Raw genomic sequence first — 24032 nt, forward strand, 5'->3', positions numbered from 1 at the left:
CTAGAAGGAAAGTGTGCACAACAACTTAGGTGTCCTAAAAGTAGATTTATCTTCAGCCTTTACTCTTCATCAAAGACTCATCTGAAAAGCCTATTGTTTTTATCTGTAAAAGGCAATTTCCCTGTGGAAAGCTGCTCACTGAGCAGCGTTTAAAGCAGTTTCAGGGTCGTTTCCCATCTCCGTAAATCTGACCATAGGGGTCTCTTGAAAGAAAATCGCTAAGAATTTCCAACTGGACTATGTAATCACAGCGCCTGGTATCAAGAGGAGGGGGAGTGACATGAAATCACTGACTTGTGACATACATTCCTCAGCAACAGCAGCTGCTGCCTAATGACAGCTAATAAAGGGAATCTTCCCTTGACAGAGCTGCATGCCTGCAGTGGGACTGGAATGTGCCCCAGATAAATCCACTGATAACCTAGGAAGCAGAGATCACACCCAAAGAGTATAAAAGACAAGCTTTGGAAGAGAGAGGATACAACAAGGAAGAGAGAGACCTGAAGAAACATCTCAGAAGAGACAGCTTGAACTTTCCTATTCCCAACAAACCCAGCGCCATGGACACTAAAGGCTCATTTTCCTGCGGCTTCTTCTTGCTGCTGCTCATCCAACTTCAGTCCAGCAGAGCCAACCCTATTTACAGCCTCAGCCCTGCCAAAGAACTGGCCAGCATGGAGGTGAGGACTCTCTCCTTTTGCAAGGTTAAAGTTTTGGGGTGCTTAGCAGAGTGTGAGGTGGCGTTTTTGCCTTTCTTTCGCATGATCGGATAGCCACATCAGTGATCACATGCCAGGTACAAAGTCTCAGTTCCTCACAGGGGTTCAAAGAAGCTCTATAGAGCAATATCCTCTAGTGCTGGGTTCACTTGATCTCCTGGGTAGCAGTGGGAAACAAAATTCTGATGTTGTGGGATGTCTGCTTTGGGTTTTCAGTTCTTTTTCTCTTAAAGATCGACATTCCTGAGAGTAAAGTCTCAGAGAGGGAAAAAATCATCTCAGTAGCTCTATAAGAACAAATAGAAAACTTTCAGGTGGGCTCCTGTTTACCCCACTAAATGGCAGGAACAGTGAAGCAGGACGGCTTCTAGCTTTGCGGATTTAAGAGAACTAACTGGCTGCATGTGCATGGGAGATGAGGTGAAGTGGAGCATGCAAAGTCAAGCTTTTAGAAAAGTTGCTAGAGGAATAGTATGATCATTAAGTGTGACTCAACCAGAAAAGCTTCTAAAAGTATGAAATTACCAGGTGCATATTTTAATGAATGGTAGAGGACATCCACTGTTGCAGGACTAATACAAACTTAAGACTCAGTCTTGCAAGGTGAAGTCTGAAAGATCAAACCTTTTCTTGGACTGGTACCAGTGACACGGCATCAGATCCTGCAAACAAACTGCTTAAGATGATTAGGACAGTGTCAGCCAAAGCTAAAACTGCCCCACACCTCTAGGCTGTTTTCAGCAGCTAGCTGAGAAGAGTGGCTTCCAAATGCATTCACTGTCAAGCAAGCCATAAGGCTCACTCCTCTTCACCCTACTTCTAGAGATGGACAATTAGATTCTTCTAACTGGTTGAGCTGCCCTTGAGGAGGTTACCTGTTCCCTGTTACACAAAGCTTTAAAAATTACAGAAAATGGCACCCAGGAAGAAGTCATATAGCAGACATAAATTTAGCGTACAGCTATTTTCAGGGATATGGATGTTACTTTAAGGAGCATCAATCCGGCAACTCCAGGGGCAGAGCTTCTCCAAGTAACGTCCATTGAAATAGCCAAGGGTGACAAACAAGCAGATGGTCTTAGCCAAAAGAAAGAAGAGAAAAACAACTGCTGGCAAGTAGCATTGCAGGCAACTGCTGAGAACATGGGAGTGGACTATGGGTTCAGAGGTACTTTGGGTACCATTGGCAGGCTGAGTTGTATTTCCCTGTGCAACTTGGACCTTGCTTTTTTTTCCTCTGCCAAGAGCTCTTCTAACCTTGCTTAGTGGCAAGCAGCTGCATTCAGCTCTCAGCTAGAGCTACTCATAGGTGGAATTAATTTGAACAGGGATTTACTGCAGAGGAAAGAGCTCAAGTACCACCAGCAACCCTGATGGTCTCCCTAGGGCTGGCTATGGGACCATTGATGAATTCAGAACTGGGTGACTGGAAGAGCTAGCAAATTACCACAAAACCAGAAGTTTCATGAAATTAATCCTTCTCTTGTAGGCTCTGCTGGAGAGACTGGAGGATAAGTTTGCAATGATTGAAGCCCTGGAGTCCAATCCTGACCTGCAAGAGCCCAAACCCCAGGAGGAGATCTCACCAGAATTCATAGATGATAGTGATGACCAGAAAGTTGAAGCTAGGCTAGCACCCATCACCCCTGTGTCCTACAGGGACTCCTTCCTCAAGAGACTGAGGGGACTGCAGATGCCCAGGATGATGAGAGATTCTGGCTGCTTTGGGAGGAGAATTGATAGAATCGGCTCCCTGAGTGGAATGGGTTGCAATGGTGAGTCCCGGCTAAGCCATTTCACTGAATAGAACAGACTGCATCTGTGTTGTGTGACAAGAGAGGAGCAGGTTCTCTTTTAAATCCTTATTAAGACACAGTACAAGAAAGAATTTTAACCTAATATTTAAGCTAGTACTGTTTTTTCAAAAGAAAACCTGCATCTATTGATTTGCTAGGTAAAAGCACTGCTGTCAACAGTTGCTTATACTGAGAGAAAAACAGATTCTAGTAACACTTCTTTCATGTTTGGCTTGCAGGTTCCAGGAAGAATTAGGACAACCTCCCTAGCCCCTACTCTGAAGAATGCTTCACAGTACCCGTTCCTCCCAAGATGAAAGCCGGATGCTTTCTACGCTCTTCAACAGAAAGTTATTCCTATTTTTATTTATTTATTTATTTATTTATTTGATGTTTTTTAAAGAACATTTCTTACTCTAGCACCAAGAGACCATCTTTAAATAAAACTAACACGTTAGACATCTATGCTGGACCTCTCTCCTGTCTGTTCCATTAAAATTTCTTGTATTTTCCTACAGTCAAAAGCCTATGTTTTATTGGTACTCCAGTACCCACAAGGCTGGATCAATCTTACACGAGATGGAGAAAATATGAACTTGGTAGAAATGAAAACGAGTTTTTCACTGTTTTTTTTCCCCCTGCACTAAGAAATTATAACAGATTAGCAGGAAAAAAGCTTGCTCAACATTGAAAGACTAACATGAGTCCTCCTCTAGACAGTGTTTCAGTAACAAGAGAGTCCTTTTGCTGCTATAGATTATTCAGTCAAGGAAACTGCCACAAATCCCTCATGTAAGCAAAATTTACATGAAAAGAAATAAGAAAAATCAGAACACTCCACAAATTTCAAAGGGAGAACAACTCCACAACCAAAGGGAGGAAAGGGAATTCACTGTATATGCTTTCTAGCACTAACCAAATAAAGGTTACAAGCATCAACAGAAAGATACATTAACTGTGTCTTGTCTCACTCTGCATGTGGCTGAGGTGCCAATCCCCAGTGTTTCCTGATGGGTCCTCAATGGGCTGGAATCCTATCACGGTATTTCTCATGTGACGGCAGATGGGATCACTCCAATTACAAAGCAGCTTGTACATAACATTTATCACTTTCTGGGTACGGCCCTTCATAAAGTTGTTCTGAACACGGCTAACGGGAACACTGCAAGTCTGATACAGGTTTCCTATAAACCTTTGTAGCTAGGTTTCACAACTATGATCTGAATCTGGTCCAAACTTCATTCTCTCCCCAACCCCAAATAGGGTTATATTGCCAAGACCACATCCAGTTAGCACCCCAAGGACCACAAATTCCCAAATCGCCACAGCAATGGCACTGAGCCCAGGCTCAACGCAACTGTCCTGTGATTGCACATACCACTAGAAACTACATTATTTTGCACATCTAATTTTAGGTCTTGTTCCCAGTGCCCATTACTCAAGTACCCTGGAAAGCTCGTTCAAGGCCTAAGAACACAGCAGCGCCAGGACAGGCTCAGCTGCAGCAGAAGTCTAATTATGACTTGGCTTATGCATATGCACACAGGGAGAGGAACAGTACTTGGTCACAATAGGCTATGGGGAGGCAGATGTGCCAGAGCCATGACAGCTGCTGACAACAGCTCTCAGCAACCACAGCCACAGTGAAACTGTAAGTCTGAGTGCTGAATGGCACACCACTCCTGCACAGGCCTGTTTACAGCCAAGGCTGCTGTACCCACTTTAACAGAGCTTATGTCACACATCACATTTCTGACAAGCTGCCCTCCCAGTCACTCCCTGTGCTGCTGATATGGCCTCTGAGAGGAACCTGCATGCTACCCACCACTCTGGGCCTTGTGATTCCTCCCTAGGAAGAAGAGCAGAAGCCTATTCTGAGGGAATGATTTTGCTCCACTCTGATGTGAAACAACAGCTAGTGTGGTACAAATCACATGTCACAGCCTCTCCTGCAGCAGCACCAGCCAAAGATAAAACACTCTGTGCGACAGTGCCCACACAGGTTTCCCTGGCAGGAGAATTGATTCACAGGTCAAGATTCCCAGCAGCTACCATGAGTCATCTCTGCAGTGAAAAGCTACAGTGACTTTGCATTTACTCAAGAGATGGTTTCACAAATCCAGGTGGTGTGAAGTCACCCTTTGGGAAGCCTTCATGAGGACAATGAGGCTTTGTCTTCTCCAACAGGCTGTGCAAACAGCCCTGCAGTCTCCTGTTTCCTGCTGCAGCAAGACAGGAACACAAACATGGATCCTTCCACACTAGCAATGGGCAACAGCCTGACTTCCCATGTGCTGCTATGAAGGACAGTAAAAACAGTCCTCGTACTCTAACAATAACAGCCCTTGCTGGAGCCAAATTTTACCCAGTCAAGCAAAACTTGCATAGACACTGTAAATTGTCCCTCCCTGTCTGCCCCTCAAGGCACAGAACACTAATTAGTTCAGTGGAATGTGCTAAAAATGGCAAGAAGAGTTGGTACTGCCTGACCCAAAGCCAGGTGGGTCCAGTATTAACAGCAAGCCAGTTCCGGGTGGAACAAGTCTGTATTGGCTTGCAGACAGCATGTTAATAGACCCTGTGGTCTGGGAGAACCTAATTGAGTCGGCAATCTAGGAAAAAAGCATCTCTGTGGCTGGATTTTTACTGCTACTCCCATAAACACACTGAGCTGTAAAGCTGCCCCAGGGAAATCTCACAGTCAGGTCAGAATAGGACTTCACACAGAAACAAGCAATTGCAAAAGCTGAATGAGAGAAACCTAGTCCCAATCGGCTGTACAGACAATGAGCATCACCCCCAAGAACATGCAAAGCTACCACTGTTGCTGTGAGAGCTGGATCAGAGAGAGCAGGGAACAGTCTTTGGAACAGTCAGTCCCAAACAAGCACTCAGCCAAAAGCAGCCCACTGCTTATGGAGAAAGCAAGGACATCTGAAAGCTAAATATCTTTCCAGAGCTGCATTAATTGCCTTCTAAAGAGGGTACAGAAATCCTGTGGCCAAGAGGGTTCCTATAGAAAAGAGAGTCCTGAAATCCTGCCCTCCCTGTCAGGCATCAGAGTACTTTATAAACCTTAATCAACCCCCACAACACAGCATCTAAGATGCATGCAAGTGCTATCATGCTCATTGTGCAAAGGAAGAACTATCCCAGCGGGATCAGAGAAGGACCAGGCTAACACTCTCCACCCAGCTCTAATGACATTTGCCACCTCCTGCAATGCCAGACTTCATACTTCCTAATAGCTTCTGGCAGTAATGCTGACTGGCGGCACGTAATTCAGCAGCTTTCTTTCCTTTGAACTTTGAAATACAATAATCACACTAGCATGCTTCATGCACACCGTAAGGCAGGAGACTCAGATGGAAAAGTGGTCTGGCTGGTGTGGGGTTTTTTTGCAAATTAGATTTGAGGGTTTCTTTCCCCCCTCAGACATGGCACTATCCCTTTCCAGCTTCCCACTAGATGACATGCTTCACAGAAATCCCAGTCTGCAGGCAAGAAAGCCAAGAGGAGCTGTCACCACTGCTTTGTTTCTCTACGAAATCATACATGAAGTATAGGACACGTCCTCCGCTGCTGCAGAGAGGTGTGGAGCTGTGCCAATTTGCATAACAATCTGGCCATATCCATCTTGCTTGACTTACTTTCACTGAAGCTTGGCCCCCAAAGGCCTCGGCTGATTGACATCTACTCAATAAGTGTGTTGCAGTCATCCTAGGCAGCAACTCTTTACAGATGATAGTACGCTGGCTCCATGCCCAAAGACAGAGGCTACCAGCAGTATGATCATACAGCTAGCAGAAAGCCTTTTGACAGCTCTGCCATGCTGAGAACAGCCTCTCCCCAAGTCTCTCACATGCTCACCCAGAGGTACAGCTCCCATTAGATGGTTGGCACCCAGTTGTCCAACACTTGTCTTAATTTTTACACTCAAGAAAGAAAAGTCCAGAGGCATTGCTGAGAAATAAGGAAGGAGGATCTTTTCCTGTGCTTTTGTCACACCTTTGAGCTGTGAAACATCTTGGAACAAATCAAGAACATTTCTTGCAGCAGATGTCCCTGTGCTGTCATTCCCTGCTGGAACTGAACCATTGCCACTCCAGTGACAGCTGCTATGGACAAAAGACTTTAAAAGGGAATCTTCTGCTGGCTGAAATCCCCAATTCCTTACTACAGCAAGTGATAGAATGCAGTGGGCTTTGTTCTTTGAGTCTTATTCCTGCTGTGGTTGCAAACATAAAGAAAGGTCTCAAGATCAGTCTCATAGTGAGAAGGAAAACATCAGAGCAAAACAAAAAGGCAGGAAGAAATTATGACCACAGGATGGGCTCTTGTACTTCACTGATGGCAACCCAAACCCACTGCTGCCTTTTGGTCCTTTTCAGTTATGGCCTGTAACAGTTTCTGAGGCCAGCCTTCCCATCATCCTATCTGAATGAAATGAAAAGGAATTACTTCGACTGGAGTTCCTAGCTCAAAGAATTCTGAGCACATTAGTCCCCCTCTAAGCAGTTGTAACCACAGAGGGAGGAAGATTTGTAAGACCTTCCCCCTACCTTCCCATCTCCTGAATGCTCTCTTGGAAAACCAGCAGAATCCTGTATAGAAAAAGAAGCAGAACTGGGAGAAGGGAAAATTTTAAGAAAGTCAAAGGTAGTGAGAAGGCAGCTAGGGCCAGGCCTGCAATGCTGGGAAATGGGAAGAAGCAAAAGAAAGGTAAAAATCAATGTGTAAATTCAACCATCCCACGGTGATACTTTCTAGTATAAGCACTAAGGAGCTGTTGGGGGAGTCAGCAAGGGTCGCAGGGTTGTCCTGTCTTTTCTGTTAGTCAGGAGTTCTCCAACACAGTACTGTTTTTTGTGTTCATCTATTCAGACTGGTATATGTGGGTTCCAGTCTCCTGCTCCTAGATGCTTAAGAATCACTAAAATGTGTGTTAAACCATACATGGCCCATACAGTGACTCATGCTTTTATTTCTGCCTGTTTATTTCTGTTTTGAAACAGCCTGGAGAAAGGGACATCCTGCTTACTTTTAAGCGTCTAAACCTCACAGACTGATACCCCTTACTTCCCAGATGGTGGTGGAACTCACTGCCGTCTCATTCCAGCTATGAACAAGCTTTTTCGCACACTGCATGTGAAAAGCTACAGTGGAAGCTGAAGACACTGCGTGTATTCCATGGCCGCTGAAAAGCGCTTCAGCACCCTGGACAAGAAGAGCAGCTTCATTCTCTCATTTTACACACAAGCACAGCCAAAGCTCGGGGCAGCCATCCGCTGTTTCTTCCTGTGCGTGCTGCACGGTACACACCTGTATGTGTATGCAGACGTGCTAAAGTAGGCAGCTTGTACCCTGCCAGCAAAGCAAAACAAAAATAATTAAAAAAAAAATCTCACTCGACAACACCCAAGTTCTTCTGCCAGATGCACAGTTTACAGGTACAGTGATCATGACACATGGTTGGGTTTACTGAGTCTGTAAACCTCAGAAGAAAGAGATTTTAATCTAAACATGCAGTCTGTTGCTTTAAGCATAAATGTATTACACAGCTTTTCTAGTAACCACCCCTATCACCCACGATAAAAATGCAAGACAAACCACCATTTGTAACTATTTTTGATCTCTCCCTCTTGGCAAGAAACTTTACTGCTTTTATTCTCTGCATTAGGAATGACCTTGCATACAATCTTGACAACCAAAGCAGCCCTAAAGCTAGGTTAAAACCAAGTGTCTGTACCTGCATCACGCCAGCTGGCTGCTTTAGTAGGTTTGGCTGCAAGAAAATTGCCATTACACCAAATTGTCAAGCTATCTCTGTAACCATGGACACAGCTCTTCCACCCTCTTTTTTCAGGGGTAGGAGGTGAGAAAGTAGATGAAAGACCAGACAGTCTATTATCTCCTTTGCTGTTATGCTAAAGTGGCAGTTGATGTACCTCAATTTTAGGAAAGAGATTCTTCTCTCATTCCCTCCTACACTACTGCATTTAAGACTTAAGGCAGGAGCAGAACTCGAGCGGAGTTTTCCCCGCTCTTTTCTCCTGACGACTCTCTTTACCCTGATTCCTTGCTAGGAGCACAGCTTAAGACCACCATGGCACTACTTACTTAGCTCCCAAACACAGACATTCTGCCATCCCCTCCCATCAGATGGTTTTATCTATTTCAGGCTCTCCCTATCATTATGTACACACCAAGCGAGAGACTGAGGGCAGGAGCCAGATAAGCAGCTAGCTAACTTCATATTCAAGTACATCAGAGTGCCCTGTACAACACTGCTACCTGATCCAGAAAAACAGCACAAACGTGGAAAAGCAGTGAGTTTTTTGGGTCAGATATTTCTGCCGTGTTCAAAGACTGTACTTAGATTTTTGGCCTGTAAGCATGTGATGGAAGTTCAAAAATTGTCACAAGTTCTTTCCTGTAAGGTAGACAGCAGGATAAGGCAGGAAAGATAGCCACAAACTAAATAAAAGCTAAAGATGGAATTAAGATTTTTCACATCCTGGAGAAGTTATCTGTAAAACGTGAGGTGCAATACTGCACTCAAAGCCTTTCATTCACTTACTGGGAAGGAGGGGAAAAGCAAGAGTTCTTAGTTAAGAAAAGCAGCCTCTAGCACAATGTGCACAATTCAGCTCATTATCAAACAGTTGGTAATTCCCTCTTTTAAACAGCTGTTGTGAGAGAACAGTGGTCACGGCCTGAAGGATTACACCCGTGCCTATCTTTGCCCTGCCTCAGAGCACCTTCTGCACAAACTGTTAGATCCAGACAGCTCATAAACAGCAACTACTCATCTACCTCAAATCGTGCTCTTGGATATTGCCATGTTCTACTAGTTTTGTTGTAACAAAAGGGCAAAAGTAAGACAACACTAGAAACATCAAAAGGCCTTGAAAGTGCTGAAGGAGACACACAAACATTTTACTCTCAGACATGTTATGGTTACATGAATACTTCCCAAGTGCCATAGCTCAAATAAAAATATATTTATACAAATTTAAAAAAAAATACAATTTATATACACTGTGGAATTAGCTTACATCATTTCATAACAAAAAACAGTGCAAAAAAACAACCAAATGGAAAGGTAAGTTGCTACCATTGGAATGGCTCACAGTAAGTTAACAAGTCAAAACTGCATAATTAACACTGCACAGGAAACCATGAGGCAGGGAAGAATGCCCCATACTACCCCCTAACTTTTGCCATCAATACTAATCCAGTTCTTGGTTACTACTCCTTTAGTGTTGCTCTGAGTTAAAGGTTACAGGCACCTATGTTAGAAGTAATTTTCTTGGTAAATCACTAAGCCACAAGAGCCCGAGTAGAAGCAGTTAGTGTGTTGTAAGAAAGGAAGTAAGTGATCAAAGTGTGGGAAAAGACTGATTCAACACAAGCCCCTCTGCATCAGTCCTCAGCAGAAGGGAAATGCTGCATCTCCAAACATCAGATGAACTTGTAATTCCCTTCCTGCAGGCTACATAACAGCGATTGCACACTGAGATTTCCCTTTGAAGCAGCTGACAGGGTCATCCACCATCCTCACTTAAAACTTCTTTACGGAAGGAGTGTGTTTTCCGGCTGGAACATTTGATAGATGCACAGGCAGAACAGATGGTGCTGACAGCAGGCTGAAGGCAAGTGGCTTTCTCATGGGGAAGCGCAGCTGGTGCTCAAACCTTGACAAGATTTTTAGCCTGTCCTGCCTGGATTGCCTAACTCCAGGCCTCAGTAGCCATGACAAGACATCCTGCAGCAAAATACACTGCTGCAATTTGTGTACAGAAATAAAATAGGACATGACCAGCTCAAGGCAAACAATCTTAAGGAGCCCTATTCATGCACAGGAAGAGAAGGAACCTTCCACACAATCATTCAACAAGAATAAGAAGAAACGGTGAGACACGGGGCATCCTCGACAAGTGCTCTGACTATATGGGATTGTTAATTCCACATTAGTGTGATCTAAAATCCCATCAAAGCAGGATTCTTGTGATTTGTAACTGTCCATGAGCACAAATCCTTTGAATGAATGGCAGGTTAACAGAAGTGTATTTCAAACTTGCAGTCCAGCTTCAGGAAGTGCAAAAGGGTGCTGAAAGTTACTTGAAATAGCTCAGTGCAAGACCAGAGCTCAGGGAACACAGGCATTTTAGAAATCATCTGCAGAGACTAATCAGAGAGAACAAACATCCTTACTCACAATGAAAGGACTTGCGAGTTCAAAGCAGTAGCCAATGACAATTCATATGCTCTCAAGAACATGCTACACCTGTCCCAGCCAAGAAGCCCAGGTTGAAGGCACAACATGGATACTGGCTGTAGGAAAACACCTTCGTTTTACTCTCGGAACTTTAAGAGCTTGTGTGACTTACGTGAAATGGAGCTAGGATATTCAGAAGTCAGCAAAACTATTTTAGTGGAGGAGACAAGAGCTTTTGCTGCAAATTCCAGAGCAAGAAAGGGAAAAGAACAAACATACTCCCTGTTCTTTATAGATAGGTCACTTTTCAAGCAGTGCTGGAGAGTGGCTGTAGTTAACAGAGGGTCCTGGGAGACACACAGCTTCCTTTGCAACAACCGCCATTGCACATACCACAGCCAACTCTTGCCTTTGAGGAAATGGTATAAATACATTCTTAAAAACAAACACAGATCCGCCCTTCCCCTCTTAATGAGGCAGCAGGTGGGAAAGAACACTAAGTGAAAAAAGGGCCTCCAGATGTGAATGGAGAGGAACAAAAATTAAAATCTAAGTGCTTACAAACAGCTTTGCTAAAATCAAACTTTCCAACCGAGCCGTGTCATGCACTGTATGACAAGGACAAATTCTACCCTAAAACTTGGCCTCAGGAACCACTTGTAAGACCAAGTTTCCTCTCATCTGCTGGACGAAAGTCAAGAGCCTCCCATGACTCAGCTGCCTTTACTGCAAGCACAGCCAGAGAATACATCTGTCTACCAACTACCTGCACTGCAAAGACTCCATGAACATTTAAGAGTTCCAGTGACTCAGAGCCCTATATCAAGACCATGGCTGGTGATGACCTGGGCACAAAACCTCCTCCTAACCCTAACTGTAGTAGGGCTTGGCAGCCAGCACTTTGCAGAGCAGTGCCCTGGAACAATCAGCTTCTACAATGTCACTCAAAGAGGCTGTTTTAACAGATTTTGCATTTTGACACATGTAAGGAAAGGGTACAACTTCTTCAGACTTAGTCAGGAAAATCTTCAGATGAGTTCTTGAATTCAAAAACTACAATAATGCTCCATTTCCTTCTGCCACAGCTCTCATCTAGCTAGCTCCTTATGGCAGACAACAGGTTAACAGGAGTGCTCAGAGGCTGTGTGCATTCCCCAAGTTACTAGGCCCAGTCTCCAGGCTGAGAGAATGCTCTGTGCTTTATCAAGCCAATCAGCTCTGCAGCCCCTGGAGGCACAATGCTGGCTTCCCACTGAGGGTTATCTGTATGCAAAACTCAGGAAGGCAGGTGCCTGCTGGAACAATACAGGTGCTGGCCAGGATGGTACCTGCTAAAGCAGTGAACTGGCTGCAACTAGCTTCTAAGTGTGCATTTTACCCTTACAGATATTCAGCTGTAGCAGTTCCAAACATTATCCCAAGCATTTTTAGAGCACAGACAGCCCCACTTATCACCCCGCAGCAGATCCTGCTTGTTAAGTCACCAGCACCAAGTATCGCTCCTGTATGGCAGCCTGAAGTTACACCAGCTCCTCTCATGACACAGAGATAATTCAACCAAGCCAGAGACAGGGCATCAGTTCTATATGCCTCCAGAAAGCAACACTTCACCATGCCCTGGGGATGTGGGGTTCCCTGGTCTCCAACCCTAGCTGGAAAGGTGTCCCAGGCTCTCGCTGTTGGATCACAAGGACAAAGTGCCTACAAATGCCAAGAAATGCAGGAGTGTCAGGGTAGTGACAAAGTGGAGTGCCACAAAGTGCCTTAGAAGAGTCTCTTACAGGGAGATAATTGCAACAGCTAACATGGAAAGAGATCTTCCTTCTCCGAGATGCTCTGTAAATGTATTAAATATTTATAATCCCAAAGAGTAACTGGAATCGAACTGTTTTGAACTCCTGATTTGCTGAGCTGCCCTCAAAAGTCAGCTGCTGTCAAAAACATCACAGCAGGGACACTTCCCCATGAAAGGAGGAGAGAAAGTAGGAACACATGAAGCCAGAGCGGAAAGACACAGGCAACTTAGAGCACCCGCAAAGAGAAGTATACTTCCAAAGAGCTGGATTTTTTAATACCACTTTTGAGGAAATACATCCTCCTGAGCAGCTATTTCACAACTGCAAACTTCAGTACCTCTTCTTGGCCTTTACAGAGACCCCTTTCTCACACAAATAAGGCAACAGTTGCAGGAACAAGGGAGGAAGAGGAAAAGGGAGACATACAGGAGGACAGGGAAAAGATGCTGCAGTTCTCTGCACGGGACACAGTGGAGCTAGATATTTTTTTCCAATCCTTAAAAAAGTAAAACCAAAATGGAACAAAATAGTGGAATGTACAGTGTCAGGACAACATCTGATGAAAGGAGATAACCAGGGCATGGGAAAAGAAAAAACCTGGATCAAGAGTGGTCAACCAAGTGCCTGAGACCAATCAACAGCTCTGGACTCAGGCAGCTCCTCTAATTCTCTGGCTAGCAAGATGTTTTCCAGCTCCCCAGGCTTGATATGCATGTGAGAAGCCAAACGGCAAGTCTTGGGCCTTGTGGGGTCCAAGCAGAATGCGAGCGCGTGTGCAGGCTTGGAAGAGGGAGGAAGCCACACCAACAGTGGGGCAGGGTGGGCAGGGGCATCAAATGGTCTGATAGTGTTGTCTCAGTCTTGCCTGCAGGAATTCGTGGGTCAGGTTGTGCCGAGTGATTATCCCAACAATCTTAAAAGAGGAAGAAAAGAGGAAAAAAGATACAAGTCAGTACCACAAATGTGCCACTAAGAGGCGTGCATGGTAGAGCTGCTGTTCTTTTCAATCCCCCAAAAGAGGGAACCTGCAAGCAGTTCTTCACCAATGCTGAGTTTGAGTGGGTTCAAGTTCAAATCTCAACAAACCAATGCCCCTCCCTCTCCCAGCACTTATCTACAGGCAAGACACTGCTTTAACTACACCCAAACGGACAGCTTAACCATTGCTATCGTGTATGGCCACAGCAGAAGTTACCCCTGCCTAGGAAGAGAAATTCTGTCCATGTTAGACATCATACAGATGTATCTAAATCCTCTGGAAAGTGAAAACTACAATTGGCTATAGCAAAGCTGTCTCTTATTGCTTCATTAAGAGACATTTCTGGTATCCCACATGACATAACTGCAGAGAGCTCGTATTAGATACATTCTAGGAAGCTCTAAAGACCAAAACAGAGAAATGGCCGAGTCTAGCTAAGTGGTGACTGCATGCTGACCATCACTAGCTGGCAATTCACAAAAGGGACCCTCTCCCAGCCTGTTGGGGAAACAGTCAAAGCCACATGCTTCAGCTGATGAAACACCTCAGTGATTTTACACATTGAAAAAGTTTAGAACTAGGCTGCTCTCTAGTACTAGAAGAGCATCCTGTACTAAACATGGAACGAGTCAACATCTCTTGTTTTCAATGCACAGGCTCTGCAGAGCAGCTATTAGAAACCCCAAGAGGCAGAAAAAGCACTGCTGTCTCATACAAACCAGTTCACTCAAGGGAAACAGTTTCTCTTTATGTTTTTAGGAAGTTACTGACACCTACTGGGTATTCCTGAGCATTGTAGATGGCAAAGACACAAGCACAGTGATTCAAGCGCAGATCATTCAAAGACTCCTTTCTTTTGCTGCTCCTATGAGTAGGAACAGAATGCAAGTTCCCTTCCAGCAGAAAAACCTCCTGCCTCAACACACAGGAAATTCTGCTCCTGTCCTTGAATAAAGCTGTCAAAGAGGAAGCCCAATTAGTGGCCTCTGATGAGCTCAAGGCCTCTCAACAGGTACAAGACAGTAAGAGCTTTTACATGCTGCCAGCCCGAGACAGGAGAGAGACTTCTAGGGAAAGCAGGAAGCAGGCTTGTACACAAAAGATGGTAACAAAAGTCACAGTAATCAACAATGCTTCAGGGCCTTGAGAAGATCACATTCTGATCTCTTTAAAGCATTTCTGTTTGATGTTAGAATCTTAATTCTCCCAAAGGTGGAAAACATTGCAAAAAACCCACAGTGGCTTCCTTGCTCAGCCAAGACAAAATGGAGATAAAGACTCACCTCTCCAACTGCATTCACAACCGGCAAATGTCTGAGTCCCATTGTCCTGAACAGGTTGAAGACTTGTGACACATGAGTATTTGGAGAGACAGCAAAGGGCGATGGGTTCATGTATGGAGTGACATCCTATGAAAGACAAACAATTATATTACTTACAAGAGGAATTTTCACTATCTCTGGGAATCACAAACAAGCAATTCCTCTAAGTCCTCCAATGCACTGATCTCTGGACAGGGTACTGGACTGTGGGCATCTTCTATTTCTCCACAAAGATGAAATTCTCTACAAGAACATGAATTTGTCACGGCTTGTTTGAACACTGTAACCCATGATCTTAAGAGCCCAATGCTGCAAAAAGCCTCTGAGCAGGATAAATGCAGGTCCATGAAAATAAGAATTGATATTAGAACTTTGGCCTTCACAGCAACCTTCCTGTCACAAAGATGATGACAGGCCTGCCACTGACTGAGCTGCCAGCACACAGAGCTCCAAACAGGTATCAGCAATTTGCCTGTTCAATCTCACTCGGGCAGGAGTCTTAATCTAGAAGGAAGTTAAACTAGACAGGCAATGTATGAATCAACATAAAGCACCTGTGTGTGATGTTACCCCTATGAGGCTTGATTTCCACATGCAGGCAAGGCTGACTGAATGCCTGAGAAGCACAGGATGTTGTTCGTCACTGCACCCAAGAGTGGGCTTAAACATGTCCTCAGCCTTCTATAAAGGCTTGGGACAGTCCTCAACATGTACCAGGAAACACTGTCAAACTGCAGTGCATTTCTTACCACTATCATGCGAGGGTTCAGCAATGTCAGGTCCAGGTCATGAATATCTGGATAGCGGGGGTAATCCTCTGACATCTCTGCATGGGATAGACGAGGCTGACTTGCACTCTGCAATTAAAACAAATCCCGCTGAACTGATATATTGCTGTCCCAGCTAGTATATGGGCTGCAAGCAGCACTTGCTTACCCAGACCTCACCCCACGCCCACAGACAGCACTTCTGTAGAGGCGCACTCCTAACAGTGCTCTCAGAATGCAGTGGTGCAGGCCCAAACCTACACAGGCCTTTAGTTGACACAGCAACGGATCTGCTCTCCTGACTGACAGATCTACACGCATCACTGGAGGGCAGCAACATTACAGCCTTGTGGAAGATGGGCCTCAAACAAATGCTCACACTGATCTCAGCAATACAGGTGACACTTCTGGCAAGACCTTGGTTTGCAGCAGTAAAAACACACGGTATACACTGCTGTTGCTCTGTTTGTATTTAATATCTGCCCTCCATTCTCCAGACAGGATTGCAACTTTATGCAACAAACAGGTCTGTTTGTTTGTGTTTTAAATGGTAGCTGTCCTCTTTTCCTGGGGATAAACACAAATTAAATTCCCTTTATTCTAGAGCTGCAAGGGAGAATTCACACTACCCATCTACAGCTTGTAAAACACAGATGCATCCCTTAAAAAGTGTAAAAACAGGTAAATTCTTTTTGTCAGCCCATAATATTTTTCCCAACCTAGGGATGTCTCTGCTACAATTCCTGATTAGGAAGACTCACTGACTGGCTCTCGGAGTAACAAACACCCCTGACAAGGAGGGTGACCAGCTGTGAGCGCAAGATCAAGCCATGGAAGGTCAAAGGTCTGAAGCGTTCCTCCATGGTCCACTCTTCACTGGGAGACTGGTCAGGGTACAGGTTGGGGTAGGGAGTATATCTGTAACAGTTTAACAGTACATGTTATAAGTTGCATGAACTTAAGGAGAGATACATACCCCTGCCTCCAAAATAACAGTGATTTCAGTTCTTTGCAACCTCCTGAATATTTCAGGGACTCTGGCTAGAGGCAAGCAAGTCTTTTCTCCAACAAACAAAATAGCAGAGTGGTGGGTTGAGAGCCATTACCATGGGTGCAGTATAACAACAGCAGCAGAATGGAGACAGTCTCCTAATTCAATTTCAAATCACTTGCTACTAAAGCAGTTTTCAGTGCCGACTTGTTCAGATTCTAGTAAAAGCTGAAGCATCTGGCAAAACATCAGGGCCAGGACTCTACTTTCAATGTCACTAGGTTAGAAACTGACTCACTAGGCTGGGCTTCTGCTTGGAAGCAACTACAACACAAGCCTGGTGACTCAGCCCAGTTACCAGAAAGCTGGTATCACTATTATGGCACCAGGCCATTAGCTCCTCTCTTAGGAGAGGTGAGCTTTGCAGAGCCCTCAGGTTTCTGCAGACAAGAGGGCGGCATCAGTTTCTACAGACAAGACATTTTCCCAGGTATTCCATCTGCTCCAGGAAATATTCCTGGACAAGTGTTTGAAGGAAATGTAAGTTAACAGGTTGGACACCATCAAGGCATTAGCCTAGGACTCAGTCACAGGTGGGAGCCCCGGCACTGGCTCATGAGACCCAACAAGCCACTTCTTCTAAAACACGGATTCTAGCACTGTTTCCTCTGACATACGGAATGACTGGGACTGTATGAAGCACCACAACACATCTCAACATATGGAAACACCCTGTTGCCCTACATTTGTGCCTACCAGGATCTCACCTTCTCTCTAGCATCTGTTGCAGCAGATCCTCCTTTTCTGGTGGCTCCTCCGTTGCTATGTGCTCGTCACACATGTTACGCAATTCACTTGATGGGTAGGATTTCATAGACTGACTACGCTTACGCTGCTCTCCAGCTCGGGTGAGGATGCTGGATTTCTGGATACAACAAACAATTCTCAGATACTCACTAAGCAGGTCAACAGCTATCCAAGAGTGACTATGAACTACTTGATCATAACTTTATGTCACCAGGTAAGATGTTCCTTAGTCAGTGCTGTTTCAGCACTTGTAAGTATAGCAATAGGACTGTATTCTCCTTGGAAACAGAGCCTGGTGTTTAGGAACTCAAGCACCCTTTTTTGCTAGAATGAGTACGCCACAGGCATGTTCATTATTCATTCTGACTTTAAATTTTAATTTTCCCAAGAGACTAAAGCATCTGCCCCACTAGCCCTCCTACAATGCAGGAGTGTTTAGGCCCTTACTACTGATGTCAATGATGGTTTCAGTATTTCAGTGCCAAAATTGAACTTTTTTCTCCGTGTCTATCCTAAACAGGTTACTTAGCCCTCTTAACTTTTGCCTCTAGGAATGCAGCCCACTCCTCTGCCTTTACCATGACCCAGAGAATGGAATGAAATTGAGTCCCTGAAAATTTTGTATTGCAGTAGGTGCTTACCTCTGACCTGAATTCTGCACTGACAAAAAACAAGACAACAAAAGAAAGGGCCTTCCACCTGCAAAACAGAGCTCTCTACTCTTCAACTTATCAACTTTTTACCTTGAATTTGATGTTGTTACTTATCAGTTGATTTCCCTTCATGAACTCCCTCTCATTGCCCCGGTTCTCAGTCACTACAGGGAAGGCATGATGGACAGTTGTGCGCAGGATGCTAACAAGGGACTGGATCCTGGTGTGTGGGTAGACATACGTCAAGTTGGGTTCCATGATGTCACTGGCTCGTAGTCTAAGGAAACAAAAATCCAAGACTGCTGCGTGCATCACATGTGACAGAAGGGTGGTGACAGACAAACAAGGAAACACACCAGCCCCAAAATGAGATCCTGAAGGACTCTGCTGCAGTTTAGTTCTGCCAGCTCCTTGAACCTGTGTGCTCACCTTCACTGTGTCATTAGTGGTGCTGGCACAATTGACTTGTTTTTTATTTTTTTTTTAACATAGCATTACATCCAATGATGCACTATAAGCAAGGAAAAAGTTTCCAACACAGAAGGTGTTTAAACCTGGTAAGATGACAGGTTGGAAGAAGACAAAATTCTGCAAGAAGCCAAGTCCAGTGGAACACTTTCACAGCTGAACCTCACAAATCTGTTCCTCAGATCTCTACCCATCCACCCCTCCTCAGAAAGGGCTCCAGCACCTCTTTCCTGCCACAGGCCTGATGCACAACTCCTAAATCTTCTCACAGCAGTCCTCCTCACAGCTGCTCCTCTCAGAGCACCCAGGTTCATTGGAGATGAAGTATCATCCCCCTGCATTACAACATTCTAAGAACCCTACCACAAACTCTAAGCCACAGCCCTGCCAAGGGGAGCAGACTTACTTATCCATTTCCACCTCTGTTTCCCACTCCAGAAGAGGCACTCCTCGCAAATTCACATGGATGTCATAGATGCCTTTGTTGAAAAAGTCTCCTGTCCATTTGGCTACCTGCAGAGCAAATGGAAGGTCTACTGAGTTGTTGCTCCAAGTGCAAGAATCCCTGGCTTATCACAGTCCTGGAAAGAACAGAGATTCAGGGCCAGCACATGTCCAAGCAGTCTGCAAGAAGCCAGAGCTAAGACCCTGCACTCACCATAAGGGTGATCATTATTGGGAGCCCATAGGTGATCTCGTTGGTGGATTCAATTAGGATGACAGTCAGGCTAATTGTCATGCGAACCACTCCTCCCAGGAATGCTGCTGCCCCAATCAGCGCAAATGTTCCCGAGTAGATGTGATCCAGGCCAATGTAGCTAGGGCAAAACACAGATCCCAAAGACTGGAATAACCTGAGCTCAGTATGCATCTGCAGCACATCTCTCGCATGCATACGCACACTCAATGCACCTTTTGAGGAGGTTGGCGACCAGGCGTCCGAAGGCAGCCCCACAAAGCAGAGATGGCACAAAAAGACCACTGGGCACAGAGATCCCGTATGTCCAGCAGGAGAGTAAGAAATAGAGAAGGAAGAACAAGGACAGTGTGACTGGGCTGAAAGTACCTGCAACACAAGAAGAATCATGACTAAAGGGGCACAGGCCTGTCGGACAAAGACAGTAGTCTTGCACCATCCACCCCTCAGCCTGCAGCAGACTCATCTCACAACAGCTATTTGTCTCCCAGTCCAAACATATATGAAGACAATGAATAAGTGGGGAAAAAAAAAGAGAAAAAAAAAAAAAAGGAGAGGAAAAGTAGGCCTTTCTTTCCATGGAGGAAGCTTTCACCTGTTGTAACAGCAGTGCCCCAGAGCCATGAAGGCCTGGAGATGCTCTTAGCCCTGTGGTTCTTATGACAAGGCTGTTTCAAGCAAGATGAAGCTCTGAAACCTAAGCATGGAATAGGGTACTGCCTCCTAGCTACTCACCATCCTGGTGGAAGAGCTGCAGGATAGCCGACTCCTGCGGGTTGAAGAAGAGTGTGGCCATGTCATTGTAGGTTTCATTTGGGCAGAAAAAAGTTTTGATGCTTGAATTCACATCCTCTGACACACCCTAACACAGGACACAGACACAAACAGTTAAAATCCACTCTCCTACATTAGTGCAGTGGGACTAACCTTCTGCATAGGGCTGTCAGCCCACACTTTGGGAAGTTCAGACCAAACACCAAAAGCAGAGCTGGGGCCTGCCCATCAACGGGCTCCCTGATTCACAGTCTGAGCTGCCTTGCCAAAATCCGAAAGCACAAAGGATAGCTTTCACTGTTACTCTAAGTTCTTGCAACTGTCTCCAGGCTTTCACTGAAATTTTGTTATGTACTGCATGCTGTCAAAAGCTCATACATGCCTGTGCTTCTCTGAAGGATGAACAATATGATGGGGACATATAATCTTCATGCAAGATCCCTCACCTGCAGGCTCAGAGTGTCATTGCCATTCTGACTGGTGGAAGACATCTGCCGGCATTCCCCCAGAACCATGGAGGCTACAAAGACCACGACCGTGGTAGTCAATGACACCAGCAGGCTCTCCAAGACTCTGCAAGTACACAATAGAAACCACACACTGAAGCCACACTCAGCCCTGTAACCCAGTCCCAGCTTTGCACATGACTGGTAAGGCTGCAAGCAGCAGCAGTCACCACAGTTTAACATCAGAAGCAGGGGGGACTCTGCAAGTCAAGCTGAATTACGATTTGGTTGCCAGGGATTGCGTTAACTCCCCTTGTTAATTGCCTGCCCCAAAAAGGCTATTTCTGCCCAGAGAACACATAGCAGTCACGTATAAAAAGCCACAGGGAAGGGTCTGGTAATGAGGCTGTTCACATGGAAACGATGTTCTGTAGATCCTTACAAGGTAAAAGGCTAGACAGGACTGGACAAGTTGATGTATAGTCTCTCATAATCTCTTTTCTAATTGCTGAAACACACGTGTTTTTTTAAACCTGGGCTTCTTATTTAGGAATTGTCTAGAGCAAACAAACAGCTGTTTTCCAGAATTATACGGCAATTCTCTCTCTAAATAGCACAGATATTAGTTCAGTTGTGGATTTAATTAACCAAGAAAATAATAAAAAAAAAAAGTGGGATCAGCTATTCCTTCCACATCTGTTTTGTAAAAAAATAAAACCACCGGATGAAGACAAAGCCCTGGTTTGTTCAGCTATAGCCTTTATGATAAAAAGCTCCCTTCGTAGCCCTTGCAAGGGGGTTTGCAGCTCTCTCTGTACCACCACAGCAATTACAAAAATGCACAGGGGCTGTAACGTTTGGTTTCTGGTGTTCACTTTCAAGTTCTAGTTCTATGGAGGCTTCATTTTGTGATTTCAAAAAGAATAGGTCTAAGATTTCCTCCAGTCCCACTCACTGGGTCTTCTGGACTGATGCTTTTGCTTTGGGACACTGAACACAGATCAAGAGATGCCTGCACAAATTCAAGAGGCACAAATACCTGACCAGCTTTGGCTTGGGATGCACGTTCCGCATGCGGTACTTCGCAAGTCTCTTGTTCAGGCAGTTGAAGGTGGCTCCAAGAAGGCCTCCTACAATCCCCATCAGAATGAAGAAGCCCAAGTCCACAGCCGTCCAGAGGTGGCATTTCTTATCAGACTCAGAGCACTACATGCAGAAAAGCATAAAAAAAAAATTTTAAAAATCATTACAGTAGTTGCTGCAATTTCTACCAATGCATCTGTCTCCGCATCAGGAAACTTTTAGCTGCTATGACCAAAGGGGAAGAATTCTGTCTTAGGCTATCAATGTATTGCAGCTAAATACCAACTGCCCTTCAATGAAATACAAGCATGTATCAGAAAAAAAACCAGAAAGAAACACTGAACTGACAAGAGACTGGAGGCTGGGGTGTGGGAAATAACAGCACTAAACCTTACCTTAAACTCCCCAAAGTTCAGCAGCCCAGGGAGCTGGAAAGACCCCCAACTTCCAAACTGAATTCCAGAGCGGAAGAAATTCAGGGTGAAGGTGGCAGCCATGGAACAGAAAAGCTGAAGAAGTAAAAAATAAAATAGGAAGTAAAGACTCCCAAAATTAAAATTGGCATAGTTCACTTCCTTAAAACTTATGCCTGGGGAAGAGAACCTAAAAGCCTTCTCGGCTTTAGCAAAATAATCCACTGTGGTTTAACACCCGTTCTCTGCTGCAAAAGAGCACAGAGCTACAATAGACTACTAGAATCATCTGATTTGGTTTCCTGCACAAGAAGTTAGGAATTTCACCTAGTAATTCTTGCAGTAAAAGCTTTTTTTTTTTTCTTTTGCAAATATGTTAATTTGCAGTTGCAAATCAATTACAAGGCACTAACACAGCTTGTTTTGGAATTGAGGTCTTCATTGGCTCTGAGCAAGTTGCTATGTTGGCCAGTCCCCTGGCTTCTTTTGCTGCTGCTGAGAAAGAACAGACTAACTGAATCCCATCAACAGGATGTTTGGCATAAGAAATGCCAAAAGTGTCATGAAATCCAACACATGTTTAATACACTTCATGAAAGTAGGCACTACAGGCAGGGAAACTGCCAACCTGAAGGCACAGGGCATTGCTGCAATACAGCTCCCCAAGGCAGAGAAAAGCAGAAAGAAATGCACCATCTGCCTACTCTGCTCCAAAAGGATGGGATTGCATAGAGCCCAGGCACAGAAGCCCTTTCTCCCAGACATGCTAAATCTACTGCCTACGGAGCCGTCCCATAGTTCCAGACAGTACTGGACTCATCTCTGCTCTTCATTTGTAGTAATTCTGGAGTGCTGATAGAGCAGGCAATCTCTCTCCTGCCAGGAGAGCTCAGGAGACAGGATAATCTGAATGCCCTCATGGACAAACCCTCCCAGCTCAAGGAAGGGCCACACAGAAAAAGCCAGTCATCACTCACCACTTTCCATGTAAGTCCCTGGTTCCAGAAAGAGGAACCTTCTTCCAGGCTGAAAAGAGTGCCCCCAATTGGGGCTCCAAAGGCAGCCGCAACCCCTGCAGCAGCTCCAGCAGACACAAAATCCCTTTTATCCCTGAAACAAAAAGGAAAACAATCTCAGTTTAGTGAAGTGGAGCTCTGGAGACACCATCAGGCAACACCATCTATTCAGCAAGTCATTGCAGCATCATGCTCTTTCTGTAGAGCCCAACACAGAGCAAAACTCTGGCATTGCACAACTGCCCAGTATACAAAGAACCATCCTACAATGTGGGACTCCCACATCACTTGAAAGAATTACTGAGAAGGAAGGGCAAGATTTTGTTCACATCCAGGTGAACCAGCCTCCTCTGTACTGTATCTTGGTCATAAAGGGTGAGTAACTGAGCTTGTTCTCAACAGTGAAACCATTCAACCATTCAGATTAAAGGTTTTATATGGGTAGAGATTTGCTGAGTAGTACATGAGAACATTAATGAACATGGAGACCAGAGCAGAGCAGCATGAAAGAGTCAAGTCCTAGTGTTGCCTTGCTGCAGAACAAAACGGCAGGACACTAGAGAAAGACTGAAAAGACAACTGACTGATTCATCCCAGCCCGCCACCCCACTCCCAAGGAAGTCTGCTCACTCATCCTCCTCTCCCCTCCTCCACATCCTGGGTACAGTACCTGTCACTGCGGAAATAGGGAAAGTTAAATTGGATCTTCCTCAAAGAGATGCTCTGGAACTACAAACAAAGTAAAGATTTAGAAACATAGGAGATGGAAACTCTGTCCTCACAGTACCCTTACAAAGCAGTGGTGTGACCAGGCCAACAACCCAGGCCAGCACTAACCTGTGGCAAACCCGCACCCACAACAGCACCACTGTGAATCATTGGACCCTCCTTCCCGACAAAAAGACCTGGAAAAATAAGACTGATGAGGCAACACACTCCCTGGGCCACCCTCCCTTGGTGACAATGCCAGAAGAGATCAGCTCACCACTCCCATGCCATGGCACAGTCCCCTGTGCCAAGCCTGCAGGCCTGCAGCCCCTCCCCCCTCAAAGTGAAGGACAGTGCCGGCTCCTGCCTCCTGCCC

The 24032-nt window shown here is 45.1% G+C and overlaps 2 protein-coding genes across 6 annotated transcripts in view; one reads left to right on the top strand and one right to left on the bottom strand.

The window, feature by feature from the left end:
- CLCN6 (chloride voltage-gated channel 6) overlaps positions 1 to 24032 on the bottom strand; it is a 73426-nt gene that overhangs the window by 44651 nt on the left and 4743 nt on the right. For 3 of the 5 annotated variants that reach the window (XR_013927123.1, XM_080380820.1, XM_080380819.1), the window contains exons 8-22: positions 23786 to 23853; positions 23619 to 23677; positions 22910 to 23042; positions 21915 to 22028; positions 21476 to 21642; positions 20437 to 20563; positions 19952 to 20078; positions 19432 to 19585; positions 19178 to 19337; positions 18926 to 19032; positions 18142 to 18328; positions 17359 to 17516; positions 16362 to 16518; positions 15583 to 15690; positions 14795 to 14920 (exon numbers count right to left, since the gene is read on the bottom strand). Coding sequence is in view for 4 of the 5 variants with exons in the window: in XM_080380820.1 (XP_080236946.1) it covers positions 14795 to 14920; positions 15583 to 15690; positions 16362 to 16518; positions 17359 to 17516; positions 18142 to 18328; positions 18926 to 19032; positions 19178 to 19337; positions 19432 to 19585; positions 19952 to 20078; positions 20437 to 20563; positions 21476 to 21642; positions 21915 to 22028; positions 22910 to 23042; positions 23619 to 23677; positions 23786 to 23853 (1952 nt within the window). In the remaining variant the exon portion in view is untranslated. Of the gene's footprint in view, positions 1 to 9433; positions 13446 to 14794; positions 14921 to 15582; positions 15691 to 16361; positions 16519 to 17358; positions 17517 to 18141; positions 18329 to 18925; positions 19033 to 19177; positions 19338 to 19431; positions 19586 to 19951; positions 20079 to 20436; positions 20564 to 21475; positions 21643 to 21914; positions 22029 to 22909; positions 23043 to 23618; positions 23678 to 23785; positions 23854 to 24032 lie in introns of those variants that run through there. The other 2 variants (XM_080380822.1, XM_080380821.1) reach the window with 1 other exon arrangement.
- On the top strand, positions 7 to 3032 carry LOC308061222 (natriuretic peptides A). Its single transcript, XM_080380873.1, has 3 exons — positions 7 to 680; positions 2209 to 2494; positions 2755 to 3032. Exons 1-3 carry the CDS (start codon positions 561 to 563, stop codon positions 2769 to 2771), a joined length of 423 nt encoding a protein of 140 aa, XP_080236999.1. The 5' UTR covers positions 7 to 560; the 3' UTR covers positions 2772 to 3032.

Source organism: Falco punctatus (genome assembly GCF_963210335.1).
Source record: "Falco punctatus genome assembly, chromosome: 3".
NCBI classification, from domain to species: Eukaryota; Metazoa; Chordata; class Aves; order Falconiformes; family Falconidae; genus Falco; species Falco punctatus.

Excerpts from the sequence above, each read along its gene's own strand:
- LOC308061222 (XM_080380873.1), top strand. The coding sequence starts at position 561 with ATGGACACTAAAGGCTCATTTTCCTGCGGCTTCTTCTTGCTGCTGCTC. Across the intron at positions 681-2,208 it reads AAGAACTGGCCAGCATGGAG|GCTCTGCTGGAGAGACTGGA; the intron begins GTGAGGACTCTC and ends CTTCTCTTGTAG.